Source organism: Podarcis pityusensis, assembly GCF_964106645.2.
Source record: "Podarcis pityusensis genome assembly, chromosome: 5".
NCBI classification, from domain to species: domain Eukaryota; kingdom Metazoa; phylum Chordata; class Lepidosauria; order Squamata; family Lacertidae; genus Podarcis; species Podarcis pityusensis.
This window is the reverse complement of record NC_138032.1, coordinates 50,799,950-50,823,432: the sequence shown is the minus strand read 5'-3', so window position 1 is coordinate 50,823,432 and position 23,483 is coordinate 50,799,950. Positions and strand designations below refer to the sequence as shown.

At 41.6% G+C, this 23,483-nt stretch overlaps 1 protein-coding gene across 3 annotated transcripts in view; it reads right to left on the bottom strand.

Annotated features, from left to right (window-relative positions):
* The window catches only part of ATRNL1 (attractin like 1), a 521,011-nt gene that overhangs the window by 334,955 nt on the left and 162,573 nt on the right, over nt 1-23,483 (bottom strand). For all 3 annotated transcript variants that reach the window (XM_081005955.1, XM_081005957.1, XM_081005956.1), the window contains exon 20: nt 16,467-16,560. In XM_081005955.1, the coding sequence (XP_080862081.1) occupies nt 16,467-16,560 (94 nt within the window). The remainder of the gene's footprint in view (nt 1-16,466; nt 16,561-23,483) is intronic.

The window sequence follows — 23,483 nt, the reverse complement described above, 5'->3', positions numbered from 1 at the left end:
GAGGACAGGGGATTGACCTAGGAGAGAAGGCCAATGATTTATATGCTTTGGTGCCACCCATAAGGCAGAAGCGGGTGTGTGTGTGTAATGGTCAGAGCCATCTGAGTCAGAGGTGAGTCAGGAAGTGTCAGAGATGTCAGTGTCAGGAAGTGTCATCTGAGTCAGAGATGAGTCAGGAAGTGTCATCTGAGTCAGAGATGAGTGCAGGAAGTGTCAAGAGGAAAAGGCTGTACAGGTGAGGGACACACCAGTTGACTCCCTTCCCTTCCCTACCCCACTGAATCCTAGAACCAGGAGGGGCGATGGCTTCCATGTAGGAGAAGCCTCAGGCTGCACACGCGCACCCTGTCAAATGACGGTACATAAGCTGGTTAGGAGGCAACTGCTCCTCAGGGCACAGACCTGAGGACAGCTGCCTAGAGGCTAGAAGTGTGTGTACATGTGTATCTGGGGCACCATGGGAGTTTACGTGTTTGTCAATACAGAATTAACCCCTTGGCTAGGGGTGCCTAGGAAAAATGATAGAACAGACTTGAGAGAAGGAATGCTTTCTCGCCCCTTCCCAGCTGTCCTTCTGTTTGTGTGTGTGCATGTGTCAGAACATACAAGCAATTATTAAAATCACAGTTTTCCAAGCAATTTTAAAATTACAAGCAGGACAAGTTACCTGCTTCTCAATAATTACAGAGCAACATAAAAGACATTCATCTAGTCTTGTATTTTTTAAATATCTGACTTAATAAAGCTGCATTTTAAAATAAAAAGGATGGTATTCAACTAAACTTTACTCAGAGTAAACCCACAGAAATTAATGGACCAAACTTAGTTATGTTCCAAAGAAAGGAAGGAAGGAAGGAAGGAAGGAAGGAAGGAAGGAAGGAAGGAAGAAAGCTCAGAGTCTAGGGCATCTGCCCAGGGCACCACTCCAGACTTCCTTGTTCATACATATGGGTTCAAGGCCCTGTACTCTTGACCTGCTATTCCTGCCTTATACCAAGTTAGACCACTGGGTCCATCTTGCCTGATACTGTCTCTCCACAGCTTCAGGTACAGATTTACATCAGACCCTTTACATTGCCTAAAGGTAAATATAAAGGACCCCTGACAGTTAAGTCCAGCACTCATCTCTCTTTACTGGTCAAGGGAGCCAACGTTTTTCTGGGTCATGTGGCCAGCATGACTAAGCCGCTTCTGGTGAAACCTGAGCAGTGCACGGAAACGCTGTTTAACTTCCTGCCAGAGCGATACCTATTTATCTACTTGCACTTTGATGTGCTTTCAAACTGCTAGGTTGGCAGGAGCTGGGATCGAGCCATGGGAGCTCACTCTGTCACAGGGATTCGAATTGCTGACCTTCCGATCGGCAAGCCCTAGGCTCAGTGGTTTAGACCACAGTGCTACCCGCATCCCCCTGTACATTCCCTATTCATACCCAAACAAGCGGAAGCTTTGCTCTAGAATTTTATAATTTCCTTCTGGGACTATTAACCTAGGAGGTATATTTGCAGTTTATATAGGCCCTTGGCAGAGGTCTAACTTTTCATATCACAACTATAGATTACTTCAATCAAATTATGCTTTCAGTAATATTCCATTTTTTCTAACTACTTCCAATTGTTAGAAAAATAGTTTTCTAATAAGACTTTCCTCCCTTAATTTAGAACAATCTGCCAGCTCAACAAATGGCTTTACTGAAAACCAATTTATACAACATATTGATTAACTATGAAATAACAGAGTAACTATAATGTCAGAAAAGTTTTAAATACAGTCCACAGTTCACTGAATCACATTTTTACACAGGAACAGATAAAAACAACAAAACCAAGCCAAATGGCAGACTCTTTTTTTAAAAATAAGAGAGTATGTTTTCTGTATTTGTTGTTGAGCCAGTATTTCATTGGGAATCAAAAAAATAATAAATAAATTACATACCACTATGCACTGGAGCACACAAGCAGTGAAAACTTTATAACAGGCTTCATTTACCTCTGATCCCATCGATCTACATCATCCACATTCAGCATAAATGCCCATAGAAAAAGAAACCTAGAGTTTTCCATGACTAAGCCATGTCAGCACTTATACAAAATAGTCTGTGTTTTAAAGTATTTCTGATTGTTTATGGATTTTACAATACAATTTGCATGGAAGTCCCAATACTGTTGTTTTTGATGTTAGTTGAAAACTTTCCCTTTTTTCTAATTCATGAATTAGTTCATTTTATTTTGTAGTTTTTAATTCTTGTTGGTTTCATGTTTTAGCATTGTTTTCTTATTTTTATTGCATTTTATGTCCTATTTTTGCACACCATTTTGGTATTGTTTTAATGTAGAACAGTTTATAAATTCTGAAATAAATAAAGTGCATATTGTTTTCTTCTTTTTTTGTTGTAGTTATATTGTATTTGATGCATAGACCAGTACAAACAAAACATAAACCTTCAACTGGCGTTCAGTCTGAAAATGGGGGAGGGAGGCAGTGGGGAGAAGAATTCCAAAGTTAAGAATTACGTTATTCATACTGAAGCATATTCAATCAAGTGCTTAACTGTTTCCTAATTTTCCTGGTTGTGATTTTAACAAAACTTTGCTAATCTTATGTTCTTATTCAAAGCTTATTGAAAGTTGGAGCAGGAAAATACTGTGGCTCTTCCCCAGCAATGACTCCCAGTATGAGCTTACAAGCCGTAGCACTACAATAACTGAAAACATTGTAATGGAAACTGTTAATACATTCAGAATGAACAAGAGCTGAAAGTCAAGTGAAGTACATGGACATATGAATCATCCCTTAATGACTGACCTAAACAATAATCTGACAACTCTCTTGTGGAAAGACACAAACACCATGCTGCCCTAGCACTTCATGAATAGCACTCAAAAGAATTACTGCCCATTTAAGCAGCGAACAGCAAGGGTAGTCCACATGTTGCCCTCCAGATGTTGCTTGATGCCAACATCTATCAGCACCCACCAGCATGGCCAATCATCAGGGATGATTAGATCTGTAGTCCCAGAAACTTCTGGAGATTACGACTCCAGCTACCCACAGGGCCATAACTGTTACTGTTTTTCTGTTGCATTTTCCACTGACTAGGAAAGCACCATATCCCCCAACAATTACAAACTGGTTATGACACTAAACAAGCTTGATACAGATTGTTAGAATGCCAGTTAAATAACACAAATACCACGATTTCTAGCCATTCCTTCAGAAAGTTATTTCTCCACATTCTGAAGTTGCCACATGAGCTTTTTGCAAGAGATGAATGTTTACAATACAGTGGTACCTCGCAAGACGAATGCCTCGCAAGACAAAAAACTCGCTAGACGAAAGGGTTTTTTGTTTTTTGAGCTGCTTCGCAAGACGATTTTTCCTATGGGCTTGCTTCGCAAGACGGAAACATCTTGCAAGTTTGTTTCCTTTTTCTTAACACCGTTAATACACTTGCGACTTGACTTCGAGGAGCAACTCATAGAATGCAGTGTGGTAGCCTTTTTTGAGGTTTTTAAAGACTTTGGTGATTTTTGAAGCTCTTCCAAAACTTTCCCGACACCGTGCTTCGCAAGACGAAAAAAATCTCAAGACAACAAAACTCCCGGAACAAATTAATTTCGTCTTGCAAGGCACCACTGTAAGTGGCATGGGGGACCCATGTTCATCAAGCAAAAGGGGCACTTTAAAGAAGCATGGGACCTTTGCTCAGCTGAAAACATCTTAGAATTTGGAATTGTTAACAACATTTTTATAGGCTTGGTGACCTGTAATGACCCCTGTTTCTCTTCCAGTTTCATTCACTGTTCAGCAGCTTGGCTGGATGAATTCATTCATTCATTCATTTATACTTTTATACATTTGTATCATGCACTTTCAACTCCCATGTGTCCTTATGGCACAACTTTTAGTGTCCTACATTTATGACAAATACCCAGGGAGCAGAGATTATATACAGAATGCAGATAAGAAAAATGCAAACAATCACATTGATTATTCAAAATTCCTTTGAAATAAACCTGAAAGTATTTCTTGCTTGATAAATTGCCACGTAAAGGGGATATGACAGGGCCTTGGCTGTTCATTTTAATTGTTTGAGATTTAACAGTGCCATTAACAAGAAAGACACACATTTTTCAAGAAAGAAAAACTACTCCAGTTGAATTAAGTATCTCCTTATTGCCGCTGGACTTGACATGGCTTGGCTTAATTTCTAGAAGAACTTCCATGGCATTAAATGGGTGTGCAAAGGGAGGGATGGGCAGTGTATAAACTAATTTGGTATTTCTGTATAATGAGAAACAGATTTATTTATTTTTGCAATTGATATGCAGATATGCAGATGACACAACCTTGATGGCAGAGGGTGAGGAGGAATTAAAGAACTTTTTAATGAGGGTGAAAGAGGAGAACGCAAAATATGGTTTGAAGCTCAACATAAAAAATAAAAAAAATCATGGCCACTGGGCCCATCACCTCCTGGCAAATAGAAGAGGAAGAAATGGAGGCAGTGAGAGATTTTACTTTCTTGGGCTCCATGATCACTGCAGATGGTGACAGCAGCCACGAAATTAAAAGACGCCTGCTTCTTGGGAGAAAAGCAATGACAAACCTAGACAGCATCTTAAAAAGTAGAGACATCACCTTGCCAACAAAGGTCTGTATAGTAAAAGCTATGGTTTTCCCAGTAGTGATGTATGGAAGTGAAAGCTGGACCATAAAGAAGGATGATCGCCGAAGAATTGATGCTTTTGAATTATGGTGCTAGAGGAGACTCTCAAGAGTCCCATGGACTGCAAGAAGATCAAATGTGGGAGCCAGGAAGTCATGGAAAAGGCTTGTAGTGCCACCTGGTGCCTTGCTGACCTCGGCTGACCAGCACTCTGAGCTTTACAATGTATTGGAATGCATGACCTCATATGGAGTTATGTTCCCCCCCCTCTGGGCAGTGTAACCCTATATCGTTTGTGGGTGGGTTAAAGCTTGACCGGATGAGGTAACGTGAGACATTGGAATGCAGCCATGCGGCTGGAGAGAACAAAGGATAATAAAATCGGAGGAGAGAGAGGAAGGAGCTTTTTACCCTCCGTCCATGGAAATATTTGCCTTTGTGTGTGTTTTTCTTTGCCTTGCACCCCAAAATGACGGCTGGTTTCCGTCAATTGGTTACCACAAGTGGTGCCTTCTCTGAGGCAGAATAAAAGGATACGGCTGAGGTTTTTAAAAGAGAAAAAAGAAGCAACTTGAAGCAAACAGTCTGAGGCAGACTAAGAGGATTTTAAAAGAAACTGTGAGAGGATTTTCGATCCAAGCAGTGCTTATCATCGGCTCACTACGTCCGGCAAGGATTGCAAGCGCTAATCATCTTAAAAAGATCCCGGTGAGTTCGATCCCTTCTATTATATTGATTTTTGAAAAATGGGCAGCTCTTTGACTACTCCCCAACAGAAATTTTTAAAAGACTTAAAATTTCTCCTCTCCTCCAACAAATTGGAAGTTCCTGAGGGTGATTTGATACAGCTCATTCTGTGCATTGATGAACATTATCCCTGGTTCCCTTTGAATGGAACATGCGAATTAAAACATTGGGACAAGATTGGTGAACATTTTCATGAGCTCCCCAACATAAGTGTTCGGATTTTAAGTGCATGGTGCAAGGTTCATTATGCCATGGGCTCTTTATCACCAAAAAATATCTCCCTGGCTGCATTGCCAACACAACCTCCAGCTTCCTTAATCCAGCCTGCTGTGTTAGAGTTTGTTCCAATCCTTGCCCTGCCAGCAGCTCCAGAACCCAAACCTCCAGATTACAGTTCCTCACCAGAGGACCCAATCCTGCAAAAATACCGTGGTCTGGCTGGCAATAATCCAAATCTTTCAGAGGCAGGACCAGCTACCACTTTTCAATGTGCAGTCCTTGCCTGTTCCTTAATTCAGGATACTGTGGCATTCCCTGTCATTGTGCCCCCTGCTGGTGCTCCAGCAGGAACTCAAGCCCAGCACCAACCTTTTGACTTTAAAATCTTGAAAGAGCTCCAATTGTCAGTCAGGACAAATGGACTTCAAGCACCATTCACACAGGCGCTTTTGGAAGCCACATTAGCCCAGCTGTTGGTGCCAGATGACATCAAGCTTTTGGCACGTACAGTTTTACCCCCATCAGCTGGTGTATTATTTGCTCATGAATGGGAAATCGCCTGTCGTGGTTATGCTCCTGCCTTACTGCAACAAGCAAGAGGGAATAATCCTAATCTTACCCTCGCAGATGTGATGGATGCTATGATGGGGCGTGGGCCCTTCGCTCAGGCTTCAGTACAAGCCACACTGCTGCAGATCTTATTGAGGGATACTGCTCTTGCTGCTAAACAAGCAATGAGAAAAATCCCAGAACCCAGTATTCAGTCAAGGTGGAGTTCAGTCAGGCAAGAGGCAAGAGAATCATATTCTTCCTTTATGGACAGGCTGATTACAGCAGTGAGTAGCCAAATGGAAAATCCTGAAGCCAAACAAATAATTATCAAACAATTGGCCTTTGGAAATGCCAATGAGGATTGTAAGGTTGCGTTACAACCGATAATACACAATCCTGCCACAGACACAGCAGCCATGCTTCGCATTTGTCAGTCTGTAGGTACAGCAGCTCATCTGCTGGTGGCAGCGCAAAATAAAAACCAGCCTGTAGCCACCGATACAACGTTTCCAGCGTAGCAAACCAGGATCACCGATACCTCAGTGTGGGTAGAACGGTGGCCTCCACCAAAAGGAAAATCCACAGCAATGACACCATCTTGTTTCTGAACAGCTTATTTCTGAACAATTGACTTTCGGCCACATTGAACCATCTTCATCCCACTGGCTCCAGCAGACAAGGAACAGTTTGCTTTTACATTGCCAGTATATCACAATTCGCAGCCCAACCAGCGATATCAGTGGATTGTCCTGCCTCAAGGCATGCGGAACTCCCCTACACTTTGTCAACATTTTGTGAGTGAAGCATTGAAACCTTTCCGCATGCGCCACCTAGAGGTGCTGCACACAAGCTGCATCTGGCAGTGTTTGCTACACCATTGTTGCCAACAGGAATTTTATATGCTCAGGCGGAACAAGAAGAAGACTATCTGCATTATAGAATGGTTACATTTACCGCACATCCCATCGAAGAACATTTATTCAGTAATTGAATCCACATCAGACACTGTTATCAAAGGACATTCACAAGCGATAACTTTAAGCGGTTATGATGTTACCTCAATTTATTTACTTTTCTCACAGACTGAACAGCAGCATTTATTGATAACAAATGCTGCCATGCAAATTGCTTTAGATGATTTTATAGGTGTCATCATTTTTAATCCTCCAAAGGATGACCGTTTGACATTTCTGGCACAGGTCACCTATGTTTTGGCTACCCCCTTGTCTCTCACACCTCTCCCCTCTGCACTAACCCTCTTCACGGATGGAACGAAAAGTAGGGGGGTGGTGACATGGGAGGAGGGAGGAAAATGGAAATGGTTATTTACCCCTTCAGTCTTCTGCCCAGCGAGCAGAGCTAGCGGCTGTGATTCTTGCCTTTCAATCCTTTTCTACTCAACCTTTCAATCTTATTGTGGATACTCAGTATGTATATCGCCTTTTTGCTATTTTACCAATATCTTATATAACTCCTTCCTTGGATTCTGACTTGTTTTCCTTGTTTCTTGCCCTGCAGGCCTTACTTCAGCACAGAGAGTTCCCTTATTATGTTGCACATCTTCGCTCCCACACATCGCACCCAGGGTATTTAGCAGAGGGCAATGCAAGAGCAGATGCAGCACTGAAGAACATTTCTGCCTTTTCTCTCTTTTCTGATCCTATACTAGGTCATAACACCTTTCACCTTCCTGCGAAAGCATTGGCAAAGCAGTTTTCTATTCCTTTGGCCCAAGCAAGGGATATAGTTTCCCAATGTGCTTCTTGTTCTAAATCTCAGCTGGCCATTCCTTTTGATGCTGTCAATCCTAGGGGCACGTCTGCATTGGCGTGTTGGCAGATGGATGTCACACACACACCTGTGTTGGCTCCACTCTCCAAGGTTCACCTCACGGTGAACACCCACTCTGGATTCATATGGGCTACGCCCATGAGGGGGGAAACAGCTCGGCATGTCATTCAACACACTATCCGCTGTTTCTCAGTCATGGGTAAACCTGCGCGTATCAAAACTGATAATGGTCCAGCATATATTTCTAAAACATTTTCAGAATTTTGTATGTTGTGGAATGTGAAATTAACTCATGGCATACCCTTTAACTCCACAGGTCAAGCTATAGTGGAAAGAGCACACCTGACGTTCAAAACACTATTGCTTAAACAGCTTGGCGGCCGAAGCATACCAACAGCGGATATCCCTTCGGCTGTTCACCAAGTTCTTTTTGTACTTAACCATATTTTTATGTCCACATCTTAGGACCCATACCCCCGCTTAATTGCATTTTAGGAAGGAGGAGGCACTCCCCTGCCCCTTGGTGGTGTACCGACGCTTGCCTGATCCCACATGGCATGGACCTGTCCCGCTGATCACGTGGGGACGAGGGTAAGCGGCAGTGGACGTCGAGGACAAGCCTTTGTGGGTTCCAGCTCTATGCGTGCGGCCATGGCGAGTCTTAACCGCGGATGCGCCTTCCTAACCATTTGCCTTGCCATCCTTTGCTGCTCCATTATACAAGGAAGAGAAGCAGATGACCCAGTCCAGTTGAAACCACCATATTTCACCTTATCGGCTGGCAAGCAGCTGTAGCCTGAATCCTACTCTGGCTGGCAGCATCCACGGCTCAGCCACTCTCGAACTATAAGAACAGCATTGTTGAATAAGACTTTTAGGGTAGAAAATTATCATAAGATATGGAGGAATAATATTTTTGTACAAGATATGATTATGTTTACCAGTTTATTGCATGCTTCTAAATGTTGGTTATGTATGCACATGCCACCCTTTTGCGAGTCATTTAGGCATAATGTTTCATGATGTGCCTGTCAATGGATCTTTTCGATTTACTAATATTATATCCCCTAAGCAATCTTTTTGGCCCCCAGTACACTTGACCCTCCATGAGCCTGCACCCATTTATTTTCAAATTAAGGAGGGGAAAGAATCATGGGGCATATATCCAAACTGTCAATATACATTGAATTTCACTTTTAATAGCTCTTGTTCTCTTACAGGAACATACAGTGACCAATTTCAGTGCTATAGAAGTGACACCAGTGCATGGCTAATAAACTAGAAAGGAAGCTACCATGCAGCTTGGAATCAGAATTCTTATATTCTTGGCTTCCGGATGGAAGTTGGCTTCGACATTTATTGATTTTAGTGATCATTATAGTAGTTATTTGCATTATTTTGTGTTGCTGTATACAATGTATTCTTTCTATAATCTCTATATGTACTGCATGGTTCTCCAGTCCGCGGCCCGCTTCCGGTCTCACAAGAGTCGCCTATCGCGCTCGATATAACCGTATTGGTACTGACATATATGACTCTGATTAAATAAATAAAGAAAGAGGGCATGTGGGAGCCAGGAAGTCATGGAAAAGGCTTGTAGTGCCACCTGGTGCCTTGCTGACCTCGGCTGACCAGCACTCTGAGCTTTACAATGTATTGGAATGCATGACCTCATATGGAGTTATGTTCCCCCCCCTCTGGGCAGTGTAACCCTATATCGTTTGTGGGTGGGTTAAAGCTTGACCGGATGAGGTAACGTGAGACATTGGAATGCAGCCATGCGGCTGGAGAGAACAAAGGATAATAAAATCGGAGGAGAGAGAGGAAGGAGCTTTTTACCCTCCGTCCATGGAAATATTTGCCTTTGTGTGTGTTTTTCTTTGCCTTGCACCCCAAAATGACGGCTGGTTTCCGTCAATTGGTTACCACAATCAAACCTATCCATTCTTAAGGAAATCAGCCCTGAGTGCTCACTGGAAGGACAGATCGTGAAGCTGAGACTCCAATACTTTGGCCACCTCATGAGAAGAGAAGACTCCCTGGAAAAGACCCTGATGTTGGGAAAGATGGAGGGCACAAGGAGAAGGGGACGACAGAGGACGAGATGGTTGGATAGTGTTCTCGAAGCTACCAGCATGAGTTTGACCAAACTGCGGGAGGCAGTGGAAGACAGGAGTGCCTGGCGCGTTCTGGTCCATAGGGTCACGAAGAGTCGGACACGACTAAACGACTAAACAGAAACAACAGGAATGTTAGAATCATTGTGCATTATCCTTCCTGCCAGTTAAGCAATAGCTGGCTTAACACTGGCTATCCTTTGCTCTGTCATGCCAAATCTGGTTAATCAATGATAAACATTGGTTTTTCCCAGTCATCATCACAAAATGCACACATGCTCTTTCTAATATGAAAATCAACTGAATGAGAAGTAAATCAGATTTTGTTATTGCTAAATATAGCATTTTGTTATCCACTGTTCAAACTCTACAACAGAGACTGAAGGGAGCATCAATTAGGTGCTGTTTAGCCACATATTCTGGGACAAGAAGGTGTGCACCCAAATATACAGTGCAGGCTTGGAGAGAAGAGAAACTTTCTCTTTTTTTCTTTTATAAGAAATTAATTAGAATTCATGTTTCATTAGAAAATCCATCTATTCTATTTTTTCTATTATATTAATTCATGTTGAGACTCTGCACTTATGTTAATTGATACAAAAGATAAAGGAAACTAATTACAAAATGTATTTTTTGTTTAAAAAACACCTCTTCTGTTTTAGATTAACTGCTGTTTATTGCTTGTCTCAATCTGACAAAATGTGTTAAGTTTAGCTATGGCTCTTTTGAAACAAGCAAACGTGATGGCCTTCCTTTGCTGGGGCATCACTTCAACTGATATTTTAAAAAGGGCCAGGTTCCTTTATTATGCATTTAGATATGATGTTTGCAGTCTGTGTAGAATCTGAAGATCATCCAAAGCAGCACACAAGAGGATTCAGGGGGATGGATGGATGTGCAAGCCCAAGCCTCACTGTATCTTGCTCCTGTCATGATAAACCATAGTTTATCATGATGTCCTGACCAGCTCATTATAACAAGCTGATGAGCATTTCCTAGTATTGTTGACATTAAGAAAAAAGAAATTTTAAGGACAAATGTTTGTCTATGAAATAATAAAGGTAATTGAAATGCACAAAATAGCTGAAAGGAAAATATGCACAAACATCAGCTATGTTAATGTAACTTGCACTGGGGGAGAGAGGGAAAGATTGACTTAAGGTCACTGACTAGATGAGGAGAAAAGGCAGAACATGAAATGCAGTTTTACAATGTCAAACACAAAGGCAAGTCTAATCACAGATTTCAGAAGGAAAATTCAGAGAATTGTTTTACCATGTTTGGCAAAGCAGTTTACAAAAGAAAAAATAAGCCCCACAAATGGAGAGCAATCCTGTGTTATTAAACAGAGACTTTGTAAAACCCCTATAAAGCACAGAAACCAAAGTTATTTTTGGCTAGTCCTATTAGTGGCAAAGGGAGAAAAAGAAAAACAGATTTCTTGAAATGATCTTTAATGTCTATTAACACAATGGAGATAGAAAAAAAGCATGTCTTTGTTCTCAAAACTGTTGTTGTGCACAATGGTAAACAAATTATTATCCATGGTTTACTATATTATTTATCCAGTTTCTGCATCACTTCACTCCTTAAAGAATGGATTCACAACATGGCCTCTTTACTTTTGCCTGAATGACAGTAGAAAGCAGTAAATTCAAAGAGGTGAGGCTGCACGTCTCTACATCATGCATTGCTCTCTCTTTTCCTCATCTAACTGGAGTAAAAAATTTCCTAGCTGTGCATATAGACCACATTTTTTGTCAGTTTCGGTTTTATCTTAGCCCATCTCTACAATGAAGCAATAGGAGAAGAACAAGAAGTAAATTGTTAAGTAAATTGAGAACAGGAAATGGTTTTGTTCATTAACTCTGAGTCTTTAATAAAGCACCAACCCTCAAATAGCAGCTCACATTGTTTTGTGAGTGTCTTTTCAAAATGTCTGACAGTATTGTCAGTATTGCATTTGGATAGGGCAGGCTTCCTCAACCTTGGCCCGCCAGATGTTCTGAGACTATAATTCCTATCATCCCTGACCACTGGTCCTGCTAGCTAGGCATTATGGGAGTTGTGGGCCAAAAACATCTGGAGGGCCAAGGTTGAGGAAGCCTGGGATAGGATGAACGTTTTGATGTGATGAAGCAATGTATTATAGACACCCAGAAGCTTAAATCACAGAGCTTGCAATAACTATATGGCAGGCCAACCTATAGGATTCATGGGGTCAGACTGGGGGAGGAGTGTGCAGTCCATGCAATGGATGGACTCAGGAAATACTATACAGTACAGTCTAACCTCTTTTTGCCACTTCCTGTACTTTTGAGATTTGTGCTGAGCCATATAACTGTGAAGATGTACCATGAGAATGCATAAAAAACAATTTGATAAGGAAGTCACAGGACAATGTAGAATCAACATAAGAAATTCAACATAGCACTTTCTGGCACCTTAAGCTCTGAGTGCTCTGTTGAGAAATGTGGAATATAGATAAATATAAATAAATAAATATCCAATCTCTTCCTTCTGTATAAAATACACTTCACATCTTCCCAGTTTCCTACTTTCTAACTCATCCAAATCCCCCTCTTTCCCACTGAACCTGCCATCTCTTGCACACCCATTGGGACTCAGCCAAAACATGGGACCACTCTGACTGAGCATGGTTTGCAAACACTCCCAAACCAAACCATTTTCAGAAATTTATTTGCAAAAATGTTTGTGCTTTCTGCAGAGTGTGTGCACAGGAACATTCCCCCTTTCTTAAAGCAGCTGGGGATACCGTACTATAGTAAGCCACAATGAAACTGTAACAATCCTGGCTGACAGATGCTCTATAGCAAACGGCAATAACAAATGGGGCATAGGAGCAGAGAAAGACACTCAGAACCACCTTAAACAAAAATGATGTAAGCTTCTGGAGACATTTTGTGCCCTCAGATGTGCTACTTTTTGCACTAAATATCCACAGTAAAACATTTAGCATGGTCCTACACCTCACTTGCTCTAATTGGCCTGCCTTTACCATTCTTCAATCCCTCTATATGCCACTTGCTTTTATTTCAAATCACTTTCCCATTTGTATCTCCCTTGCCTTTTTTTGCAGAATAACACTTACCCTACTATTAGGTCAAGTGAGGTGATAACAGGCAGCAAATGCATAAGAGCTGTGCTGGCAGCTCCTTTGCTGCTCCTTCTAGGTCTCCAGTATTCCGACATGTTTTGTTCATGTGTAGGCTGTACAAATGAGCAGCATGCTTGAATAGGGCTAGGGACTTCACATGATCAACCCGAATCGTGTTAAAATGTTCAGAAATGTTTTAACTCCCACATGGAGGCTGCGTTTTGCTTAAACATGATTTGTTTTAATGTCTAGACCTGAGCCTGTCCAAAGAAGATAATTTTTTCCGACAATGAGAACCAGGATCTGAAACCACAGTTCGACAGATCATTGACAGCCCACACACTGAGTGCTGTGGGGATAGGCATGAACTCATGAATGCTGAGCAGATGGGAAACAAAAGTAGACAAGACCTATAAATCAAGGTTTTCTTGTTGTATATCTCAGAGCTCAAACCACAGCACGGCTTCTTAGCTACGGTTAGCATAAGACACAGTTGGAGTGTCACAAGGCAGAAGCAGTGTTCAGTATCATTCATAGGGTGTTTGTCATGTTCAGGCAATTGTGTCATTGGTGTCAAAGGATACTGTGCACTAGCAGTTGAGCTCAGAAATCCAATAGGATTAAGCAATATGCCTTGTTAATTTAGAAAGCCCTTATATGACAAATCACAGTACAGTAATTAAAAACATTATTTAACATTATTACTCTTAATTTTATTTCTTTTTTTAAAACTAGAAATGAAAAACCAGTCACTTCTGAAAGGAATGCATTCATGTCTTGAAAGGGATAAGCATATTTTTCTCCCTCTAGACTTCTGCAGCCGCTTCCAGTTTAAAATAATTTGTTTTATACAGCCTCTCTGATTTTTAAAAAGTCTCTCTTCATAGGGCACAGTATTCACTGCACACTGTGAACAGTTATAGAGGGAGGGGTGGGAGGAGCAATGTTCTGCCCTGCAGCTATGACTTTGTAATCAATACAATTCTTGACAGGAATATAAATCTAACTTACACAGTGAACAGCTAAAGTTTGAAATTTTCATGGAAATCCTTACTTTAGTAATCACAGATTTATAGGCTTGCTGCTGAGATTGCACAATGTCCTGCCCAACAACTGGGAAACAATTTATATTCTTAGCTACAGTTTACCAGTATTTGAGCATGTATTGTATATAGTTCATGGTCCAAACAGCAGTAGTGCAGAACATAACAAATATAACATTAACTAATATTGAAAATGACTGTTAGTGCCTTCATAATTTTGAACATCATTTTGTATGTGATGTGCCTTTAGAAACACACACACACACACACACACACACACACACATTAATATTCTCATTTGAATTATCAACACATTACATACTTAGTTTAATCTATTGATTACCCTGCTTTAAACAAATTAAAGTTGCAATCATATGTGCACTTGCTTGTGTGCACAGCATTCTTGACTGTGATAGAACAGATGGATATTGGGGCAGTATGGGGGGAAGAGAGAGGAAGAGAGGAACAGCACAAAGAAAGGATCAAGCTCTGTAACAAACACTAAACCTTACCACCGTATTTCCTAAGTACTGTTAATTAAAATTCTAATTTTAAAAAATTGTTTTTTTAATAGCAGCTGGCGACTACAACTAAGTCAATTTTTCTGAACAGAGAACAATAATGCAGTTCTCCTGATTCATTTTATACAAGTGTGTCTTGCACAGATGAAAAGTTTGCTTCTAACAGCTGTATGGGACACGATACAGCTGTAGCTGCAGAACAGGACGGTTGGGACTTTAGCACTCAAGTTCAGAAGGGCTAAGCCCATTACAAGGTGAGCCAAACTCCCCTCTCTATTGGGCTTGACATGCAACCAGCTGTCATCTGCCAAGCACCTTCTTACTGATATGTCCACATTAGATATTTGGCACTTCCCTTGTAACATTCCTGGCACAAAAGCCTACAGGAGATGTGTTTTGCATCAATCCTGATGACGTTACTAAAATGTTAGGATTCACAAAACTACTTTGTCTCTTGATGCTGCTGTACATCTAAGGAACACCTTGAGCCAAGAGTAATTTAGTACTGGAAGTGTTCTATTATCCAGCTGCATTCATGTGTAACCCCAAAAATTTTGATCCCCTCCAAAATGATGCCAAAGTTTGGTGCTCATTTTGTGCTGTGAACCCTGCATTTTGTACCACCACCCCAAACTGAGTAATTAACACAGCAAGCCAGGGTTACAACTACCCTCATGTAGACTGGCTACATATGCATTCCGGTCATGACAAAGAGGTAACAATTCTAGATACCCCCAAAACATTTAATATTCTAATGAAGCCATTGCATTATGAGACATCACCACCACCAGACAATGAGCAGCAGGGGAGTTCAGCTGGGTTGCTCTGTGCACATTTCCCCCTACACATCATGTCCTAGCTGTTGCAAGCAGTCTTAAGCATGTATAGGCTGCAAAACAATATTGATGAAGAAAAGGGGCTGAGAAAACCATAGGGTTCCCAGTTACAAATCCCAATTGTAGCAATAGTTAGCTTCTCATAAATTGCTAATAAATAGCAGATAGAACTTTTTTCTATTGATAAGGAACACAGGAATTATGATAAGGAACACAGGAATTATGATAAGGAACACAGGAAGTCTTTGAAGAAGTCCCAATGTAATATGGAAGTTTCAAAGATCATTAGTTACATCTCTCTTGCTTAATGAAGTAACAAAATTATGAGATGCAGTGCAAAGTGTTGTGCATTATTGGATTTATTTGAGCTTTTACAGTATGGCATTAAGAATTAAAGCACTTCAGATATAAGCACCTGGTAACAATGATTTCATTTACTGATTTCATTTACTGGCAAAAGACCAGCAAACTCATTTCAGTATCTTATTATGGGCGGGAGGGGTCCTGAAGAATTACCAACCTGTTCCCAAAATAAAATATCTGAATGTTTTATAGAGAATAATTTATACAATGGAACAATTGATTTGGATTCCACATACAAATAAAATGCAGTCTACAGCCAACTTTTCCTAGTGGATTATTTTACATATATCTAATACTTGAAATAGCTCATTACTATTTGCAATGTTCTTTTTAAAAAGGGAACATTATTTCTCTAAAAGAAAAACAGTTATCGGAAGGGCTGGAAAAATAATGAAATCTGTTTATGGATCAACATCCCACCCAAAAATTGATGACAAGTGGAGTTTAAATATACATTTAAATGGCTAAGAGCTTGATTACTTGTACTCACAGTTGACATTGATCTCCTTTGATCCCTTTAGTTGTGCAGAAACATTTTCCTGTTTGCATGTGACAAATATTTGCATGTCCACTGCATGTGCAAGCTATAAGAAACAAAGAGGAAACTGCTAAAGTCTCTCATTCCAGTGTAGCTTTGTATACAAATTAACATACTTTGATAATTATTTATTAGCTAGAGGTAATGGTAAGACTAATTTTCTGACTGGTAATACATTTGATAAAATTAGAATAAATTCAGTAGCGGAAACTTAGCAAGGAATTCAGAGGGATTTGGAACTGCTGTATTTGTCATCTTGCACTGTGCTTTGTGTCATGCTGTTTTAATATTTTCTTGTTGTCGGTGCTTATTGACCAATGGAATGAACTGTACGCAGAATTATAGGCATTTAAAAAAACAAAAATTGATATTGGCTATTGTGGATTGTATCTGAGCCCCAGATATGGAAATATCCCCACAGTGTGGCACTCTGAGTAACCCTCTAGCATTCTCCCCAAACATATAACATTATAAATCTTGTTAACAATCACCAAATTGAAAGAGGGAGCCAATGAAAACAGGTGTACTGTAGGCAGATAGTACTCATACATTTCCCTCTTAAGATGCTCCAGAATACAGCTCCATTCTTTCTTTTTGTATGTGTACATAGTGGAGAGAGAATCTGTGCGATTTGGTAATTTCATAAAAAGTAAGCCACCAAATACTATCCTAGAACACATGTGGAATTTGAAGAAAACAATACATATCAAAGGTTCCCAAACAAATAATTTCTTTTCAACACTTGCATCATTCCAAATATATATCACTAGAAACAAAGCCAAATCACGAAGAACCAATGGAGTCAAAGCACTAACCAAAGGATTGGTGTGGCACATATGCCAATGAGGAGGAAGGAAATGTCCTCAATTGATGTTGAGGACTAGTTTTTATCACTGTGAGCAATTATGGTTTCAGAACTTATCTAAATTTTGACTTCAATTAACTGTGTAACACCAATTATGAGGTACTTTCCACCGTGCAAATTTATTAAGGAACTTAGGGCAATGATATTTGTGACCTATGTCAATGTTGAGTATGTTGCTAAATCACTGGCAGAGCCTGCTTGTATGGAAGTGTGCAAGATTTGACAAGAACAGGTAATGACAGAGAATATATCAGATGAAAAGAACCATCTTGTAATGCAATATTAGTATTATTACTAGATACTAGTGCATTATGCATGATCTGAAAATCCATCAGCAGCATGAGCTTCTCTCTAATAAGGTATGCTTCCTCATATCTGTATATTGAGTTCAAATATCAATCATAAACTAAAAAGAGATTTTTGATGAATGATGATGAGGCCATCTTTCAAAGCATGCACCGAATTTCTATATTTGAGCAGAAACACATACTAAGCAAGACTGACCAAATAGAATTTTTTTTTCATTAGCCATGCATACCCTTTCAGAGTAGTATATCATATTACTCCTCGTACATTTATGACTGCTGAGGCAGACCCTGCACCTTTCCCCCTGATTTGAGGTCAATACTGGGAAACCAAGCCTAAGAACTACGCACGCTTGTGGTAGCATGTGTAGTTCTTAGGCTTGGCTTAAAATATTGCCCCACCTTCAACTTAATTCGTTCTGGAGGTCCGTTCTTAACCCGAAACTGTTCTTAACCTGAAGTCCCACTTTAGCTAATGGGGCCTCCTGCTGCTGCCGCACCGCCAGAGCACAATTTCTGTTCTCATCCTGAGGTAAAGTTCTTAACCCGAGGTACTATTTCTGGGTTAGCGGAGTCTGTAACCTGAAGCGTATGTAACCCAAGGTACCACTATACAGCCAACCCCCTTTTTAAAAAAACTGGCACCTTGAAATAAATAAAATAAATAAAAACATCTTGAAGGTCCCAGGCCACAGAGAGGTTAGGCTGGCCTCAACTAGAGCCAGGGCTTTTTCGGCTGAGGCTCCGATCTAGTGGAACACTCTGTCACAAGAGACCAGGGCCCTGCGGGACTTGACATCTTTCCACAGGGCCTGCAAGACAGAGTTGTTCCACCAGGCCTTTGGCCAGGGCGCAGCCTGACTCCCTCCTTCGGCAATCTTTGCAGAGCTCTGGCCCAAAGGTTGCCATTGGTTTGATTTGAATTAATTTTATAATGAATGATTTTAGAGTGTTGTGTTGTGTTGTACTGTTGTACTGTTTTATTGTTGTTAGCCGCCCTGAGCCCGGCTTCGGCTGGGGAGGGCGGGATATAAATAAAATTTATTATTATTATTATTATTATTATTATTATTATTTCACAACTAGAATTGTAAAAAGTGGTCTGTCAGGAGTTGAGTCTTTAAAGAATCAGTAAACGATATATACAATATATATTGAGGCTGGATAGCTCAGTCGGTAGAGCATGAGACTCTTAATCTCAGGGCCATAGGTTCGAGCCCCATGTTGGGTGAAAGGTTCCTGCATTGCAGGGGGTGGACTAGATTACCCTTGTGGTCCCCTCCAACTCTACCATTCTATGATTCTATTTTTCTATGGATTCAGTAAAAGTCACAGGCTTTTCAGTAAGATGGTAAAATGGTAAGTGTACAGCTTAGATTTACTTCAGCCATTTAAGAAGAGGAAGAAGAGTTTGGATTTGATATCCCGCTTTATCACTACCCGAAGGAGTCTCAAAGCGGCTAACAATCTCCTTTCCCTTCCTCCCCCACAACAAACACTCTGTGAGGTGAGTGGGGCTGAGAGACTTCAAAGAAGTGTGACTAACCCAAGGTCACCCAGCAGCTGCATGTGGAGGAGCGGAGACGCAAACCCGGTTCACCAGATTACAAGACTACCGCTCCTAACCACTACACCACACTGGCTTATCAGAGGTGTCACAATTTAGGTTTCAACAACTTGCGGGTTCTGAAACAGGCCAGTACTTTCTGCCAGGCCACACTAGTACTAAACTGCCTACTGTTCTTGAGATTCCCAACCTTGAGGCTCCTCTATTAGACTTACTTAGTAAACCAGACCAGGGGACAAGCGCACACTCCCTTTCTAACTGGTTTGGGATTATTCTCTCACTAGAAGATATTTTCCCTTCCTTCTGAATTGAGATTTAAATAGAGTGTTCCCTCACAACTCCACTTCTCCTCTCCCAAAATTCAGCTTCCCAGTTATTGCATGTCTGTATACTCTTTAAAGACAATAACCCTGTCCTTTAAGCTAACCCTCCGCTCAGAGACTGCCTTCTCTGGCTAAAATTTTTCCCTAAGGGCAGATTTTACACAGCTCAGAGGTTATGCTGTTATTGAGCTGAATTCCAGGAACTGATTTTTTCCTTTCCCTCTCAAAGCGCTGTCTCCACCCACTTCTGGCTACCTGTACCTACAGCCAATCAGAGTGAAGCTCTAACTCAGCATACTGAGAGCTATATCTCTCTGGTTGTCAGGCAGCAGAGGAACCATCCCCCATGGCTGGCAAGTTGCCAGGAATGGATAAGACAAGGAAAAGTCCTTACCATCTGCTTTTTATTCAATATTTGCAGACAGAGGCTTGGGAATGCAGCCTCTTGGAATAATGGTGCTGTCCTGAGTAAATCTCCACCCCCCCCTTCTCTCCCACTTCCTCATTCGTCAACAGAACCACCCCCTCTATGGTTGCCACTTAGGGCCATCTGCCTTCAAGCTCTTTGCTCTCCTACTTTTAAAGCTCACCTGGTTCTTGGAGATGGTGGGTCTGGAATGCTTTCTAGTGATAACGTGTCAGCCAGCGGCTCCAACTCTGCCTCCTCCTCCTCCTCTCCCATTATTTCCCAACTATTCCCCTCATCTTCCTCTGAGCTGTGACCTCCTTCAAACCCCTGTTGTAATTCCAAACTACTTCTCTGGAATTGTCAGGCTGGGGAGGCGGTCACCACCATTCCTCCTCTGCCCAGTCCCTGACACTGGTGAAATGTTGCCTATATTGCACCATCAAACTCTGCTTCCGTCACAACTGTGCACACAATATTTGCTACTTAAATGTACTAGCCATGGGCATACAAAATTCTTACAAGGTCCAGGAAGTTAACTTATTAAAAAACCAAAAACCAAATAACTGTTGTCTCTTTATTCAGGGTAACTTTTAAGCTATTTATTTATTTATTTATTTATTTATTTACGGCTATTAGCCCATAAAGGATGTACAAACATAAAAGCACAGAGGCATAAAGACCGATATATTCGGCACCAGAAGGTGAACACCATGATGCAGGGGTGGGTCATTGAGCAGAGCCAGATAATAGCTTGGGGCCCAGAGAGCTCCAAGGGACGGATCCCAGAAAAAGGAAAACTGAAGACAAGATCCGACATGCACTCTCTTCAAAACTGTCCGATTAGTTTTTGATGTTGTTGTTGTTTTTGGTGGTTTTTGTGTGTGAGATAACCGCATTCAGGAATCTCGCCACCTGCAGAGTTACAGAAGGATCTGTATCCTGCAAAAGTAGTGCGGCATGTGACTCAACAGGCCTGCCAACCAAGCGCAGTAAAGCAGGACCCAGGAATTTAGTCCTGGCTATGCTATGTAGGGGACAGTTGAACATTATATGTGGGAGAGAATCAACAGTTTTCCCGTCACACACGCATAGCGGAGACACCAAACCCTTGGAAAATCTGTGGCTCAGCAGGTTCGATGGAAGGACATTGAACCTTGCACAAATAAATGCAAGTCGGTGTGGTACAGATGAAAGAGATGACATGTATGATGGAAGGCCAAGTGGTGGGGTTATTCCGTGATACCTGGGGGAGCAGACACCCCCACCCCCGGCGAGGTTGTGTTGATTTTCAATGTCTGCTAATCTTTGCTCAATAAGGCTTTTGGCTGAGCGTAAGTTCATCTTTAAGGAGTCTGCTGGGGAAATTCCGATGCTCAGAAGTTTGGTATGGATTTTTCCTACCCACGGATTGACAAAGTCGTCCCGCCAGAGGCACTGAAAAATGTAATGGTCGGGAAGCCTATGCCAGCTGGACAGCCAATAACCAAAGACTCGCTTCCAGATAACAGTCTCCAATGATGCAATCCTTAACTCCAGACGTATGGCTGCATTGCTCACACACATGGGGAGTTTCAGGAGGCGACGGAGAAACTGATTCTGCAATGTCCCCAACGATGTTAAATTGGACCCTGGGGCCCAGAGCGGGGCAGCATAACAGAGGGTGGAAACCACTTTTGCATGGTACACCTTCAATGCAGAAGGGATGTGGGAGGCTCCGTCGGCCGCAAAAAATTGGAGTAGAGTATAAAGTATTGTTTTCCCTTTGTTTAGTAAATACTGTATCTGTGGCTTCCAGCTTAGGTTGTAGTGAAAAAAGACTCCCAGGTATTTAAATTTGAAAACCTGTTCTAATTGGACTCCATCTAACTTCCAGCTGTAAGTTTTCCGAGACCTGGTAAAGACCAGGACTTTCAATTTCCCATGATTAATTGTCAGATGGTTGAGTTTGCAATAAGCCGCAAAAATCTTTAGAGCTCTGCATAAACCGACTCTAGAGTAGGAAAGGATCGCTGCATCGTCGGCATATAGGAGCAGAGGGCAGCAAAAATCAGCTAGGCGGGGGGCATGAATGTTGGCTTGAGACTCATTCAGAAAGAGCTTCATATCGCTAATAAACAAGTTGAAGAGGAGTGGGGCCAAAATGCAGCCTTGGCGCACACCTCTGTTTATTGGGACCTCGTTGGATAGGTTTCCCGCCGGTGTGAGTCTCACTCTAGCCGACGACCCATGGTGTAATTGGGTTATAAGCCATAACAGCCTTCTATCTATGCCCCATCTCTCTAATTTCTTCCATAGACAGTTTCTTGGGATACTGTCGAAGGCGGCCTTTAGGTCTATGAAAGCGACACATAGGCGCCCCCGACTCGGGGCAGAATATTTTCTGGCAAGATGATACATAATTACCATATGGTCAGTGGTCGAATAATTGTTCCTAAAGCCCGCTTGCTCGTGGCCAATCAAATTTGAGTCGTTTGCCCAATGGGACAGCTTAGACAGCAAAAATTTTGCATAGATTTTCCCGATGATAGACAAAAGGCTGATGTTCCGATAATTCTCCGGGTCAGCAGGGGGACCCTTTTTATGGACTGGCACGATCACGGCCTCCTTCCATGACCTAGGGATAAGCCCCGTAGAATTAATTGCATCAAAGACTTTGGCCAGGATTTCAGCCCACCACCTCGGTTGCGCAACAATAGCCTCAGCAGGGACTAGATCCGGCCCGGGGGCTTTGCCCGTTTTCAGATCTAATATCAAGTCCATTATCAGGTCTGGGTCGGTAGAGGGCCACAAAGGTAGATGGTCGGCTCGGAATTCAGTGGATGAGTTGGATTCCTCTGTCAAGGAGAAATATTTACTCAAGAATTGTTCCCATGTGGGCGCAGGGATAATCGTCAGTGGGTACTTCCTTCCTCTTTTGTTTATCAAAGCCCAAAATTCCTGTGGTCTGCGGGATCTAGAGGCCGCAATCAAGGCTTGCCAACGCTTTAGATACCACTCACGTTTGGCCAGTTTTAAAGTCTGTTTGTATGCTCTTTTGGCTTGTAAATAGGAGGATGGTAGAGCCTGGGCATTAAAATTTTTGTATTCATTATAGATGAAACGAAGAAGGGATCTTGCTTGTTTGCAAGAGGTGTTAAACCAAGGGGCCCCAGCACTGCAATGCGCCACTTTCGCCTTTTGAGGAGGTAATGTAAAAAAAGTGGTAAGGTTTGTTGTAAGAAGGTTAAAAAGTTTCAAAACCGAATTGGAATCTTGTAAATCAGTAGTTATTTGAGATAGATAGGCAGTGATTTCCCTATGGAAAAAATCCTGGTATTTTTGGGCCACAGCCTCCGACCATTTGATCCCTCTTATTTTGGTCGCTGATGAGGTTTCCAGAGGGACTGAGTGTTTATAGTCCTTCTGGTACCGGAACAATGACAAAGTGGTCACTATTGGGAGGTGATCACTGAAATGTTGGTTTTCAACTTGGAAGGAAAGTACATTGACGGCCAAATTTG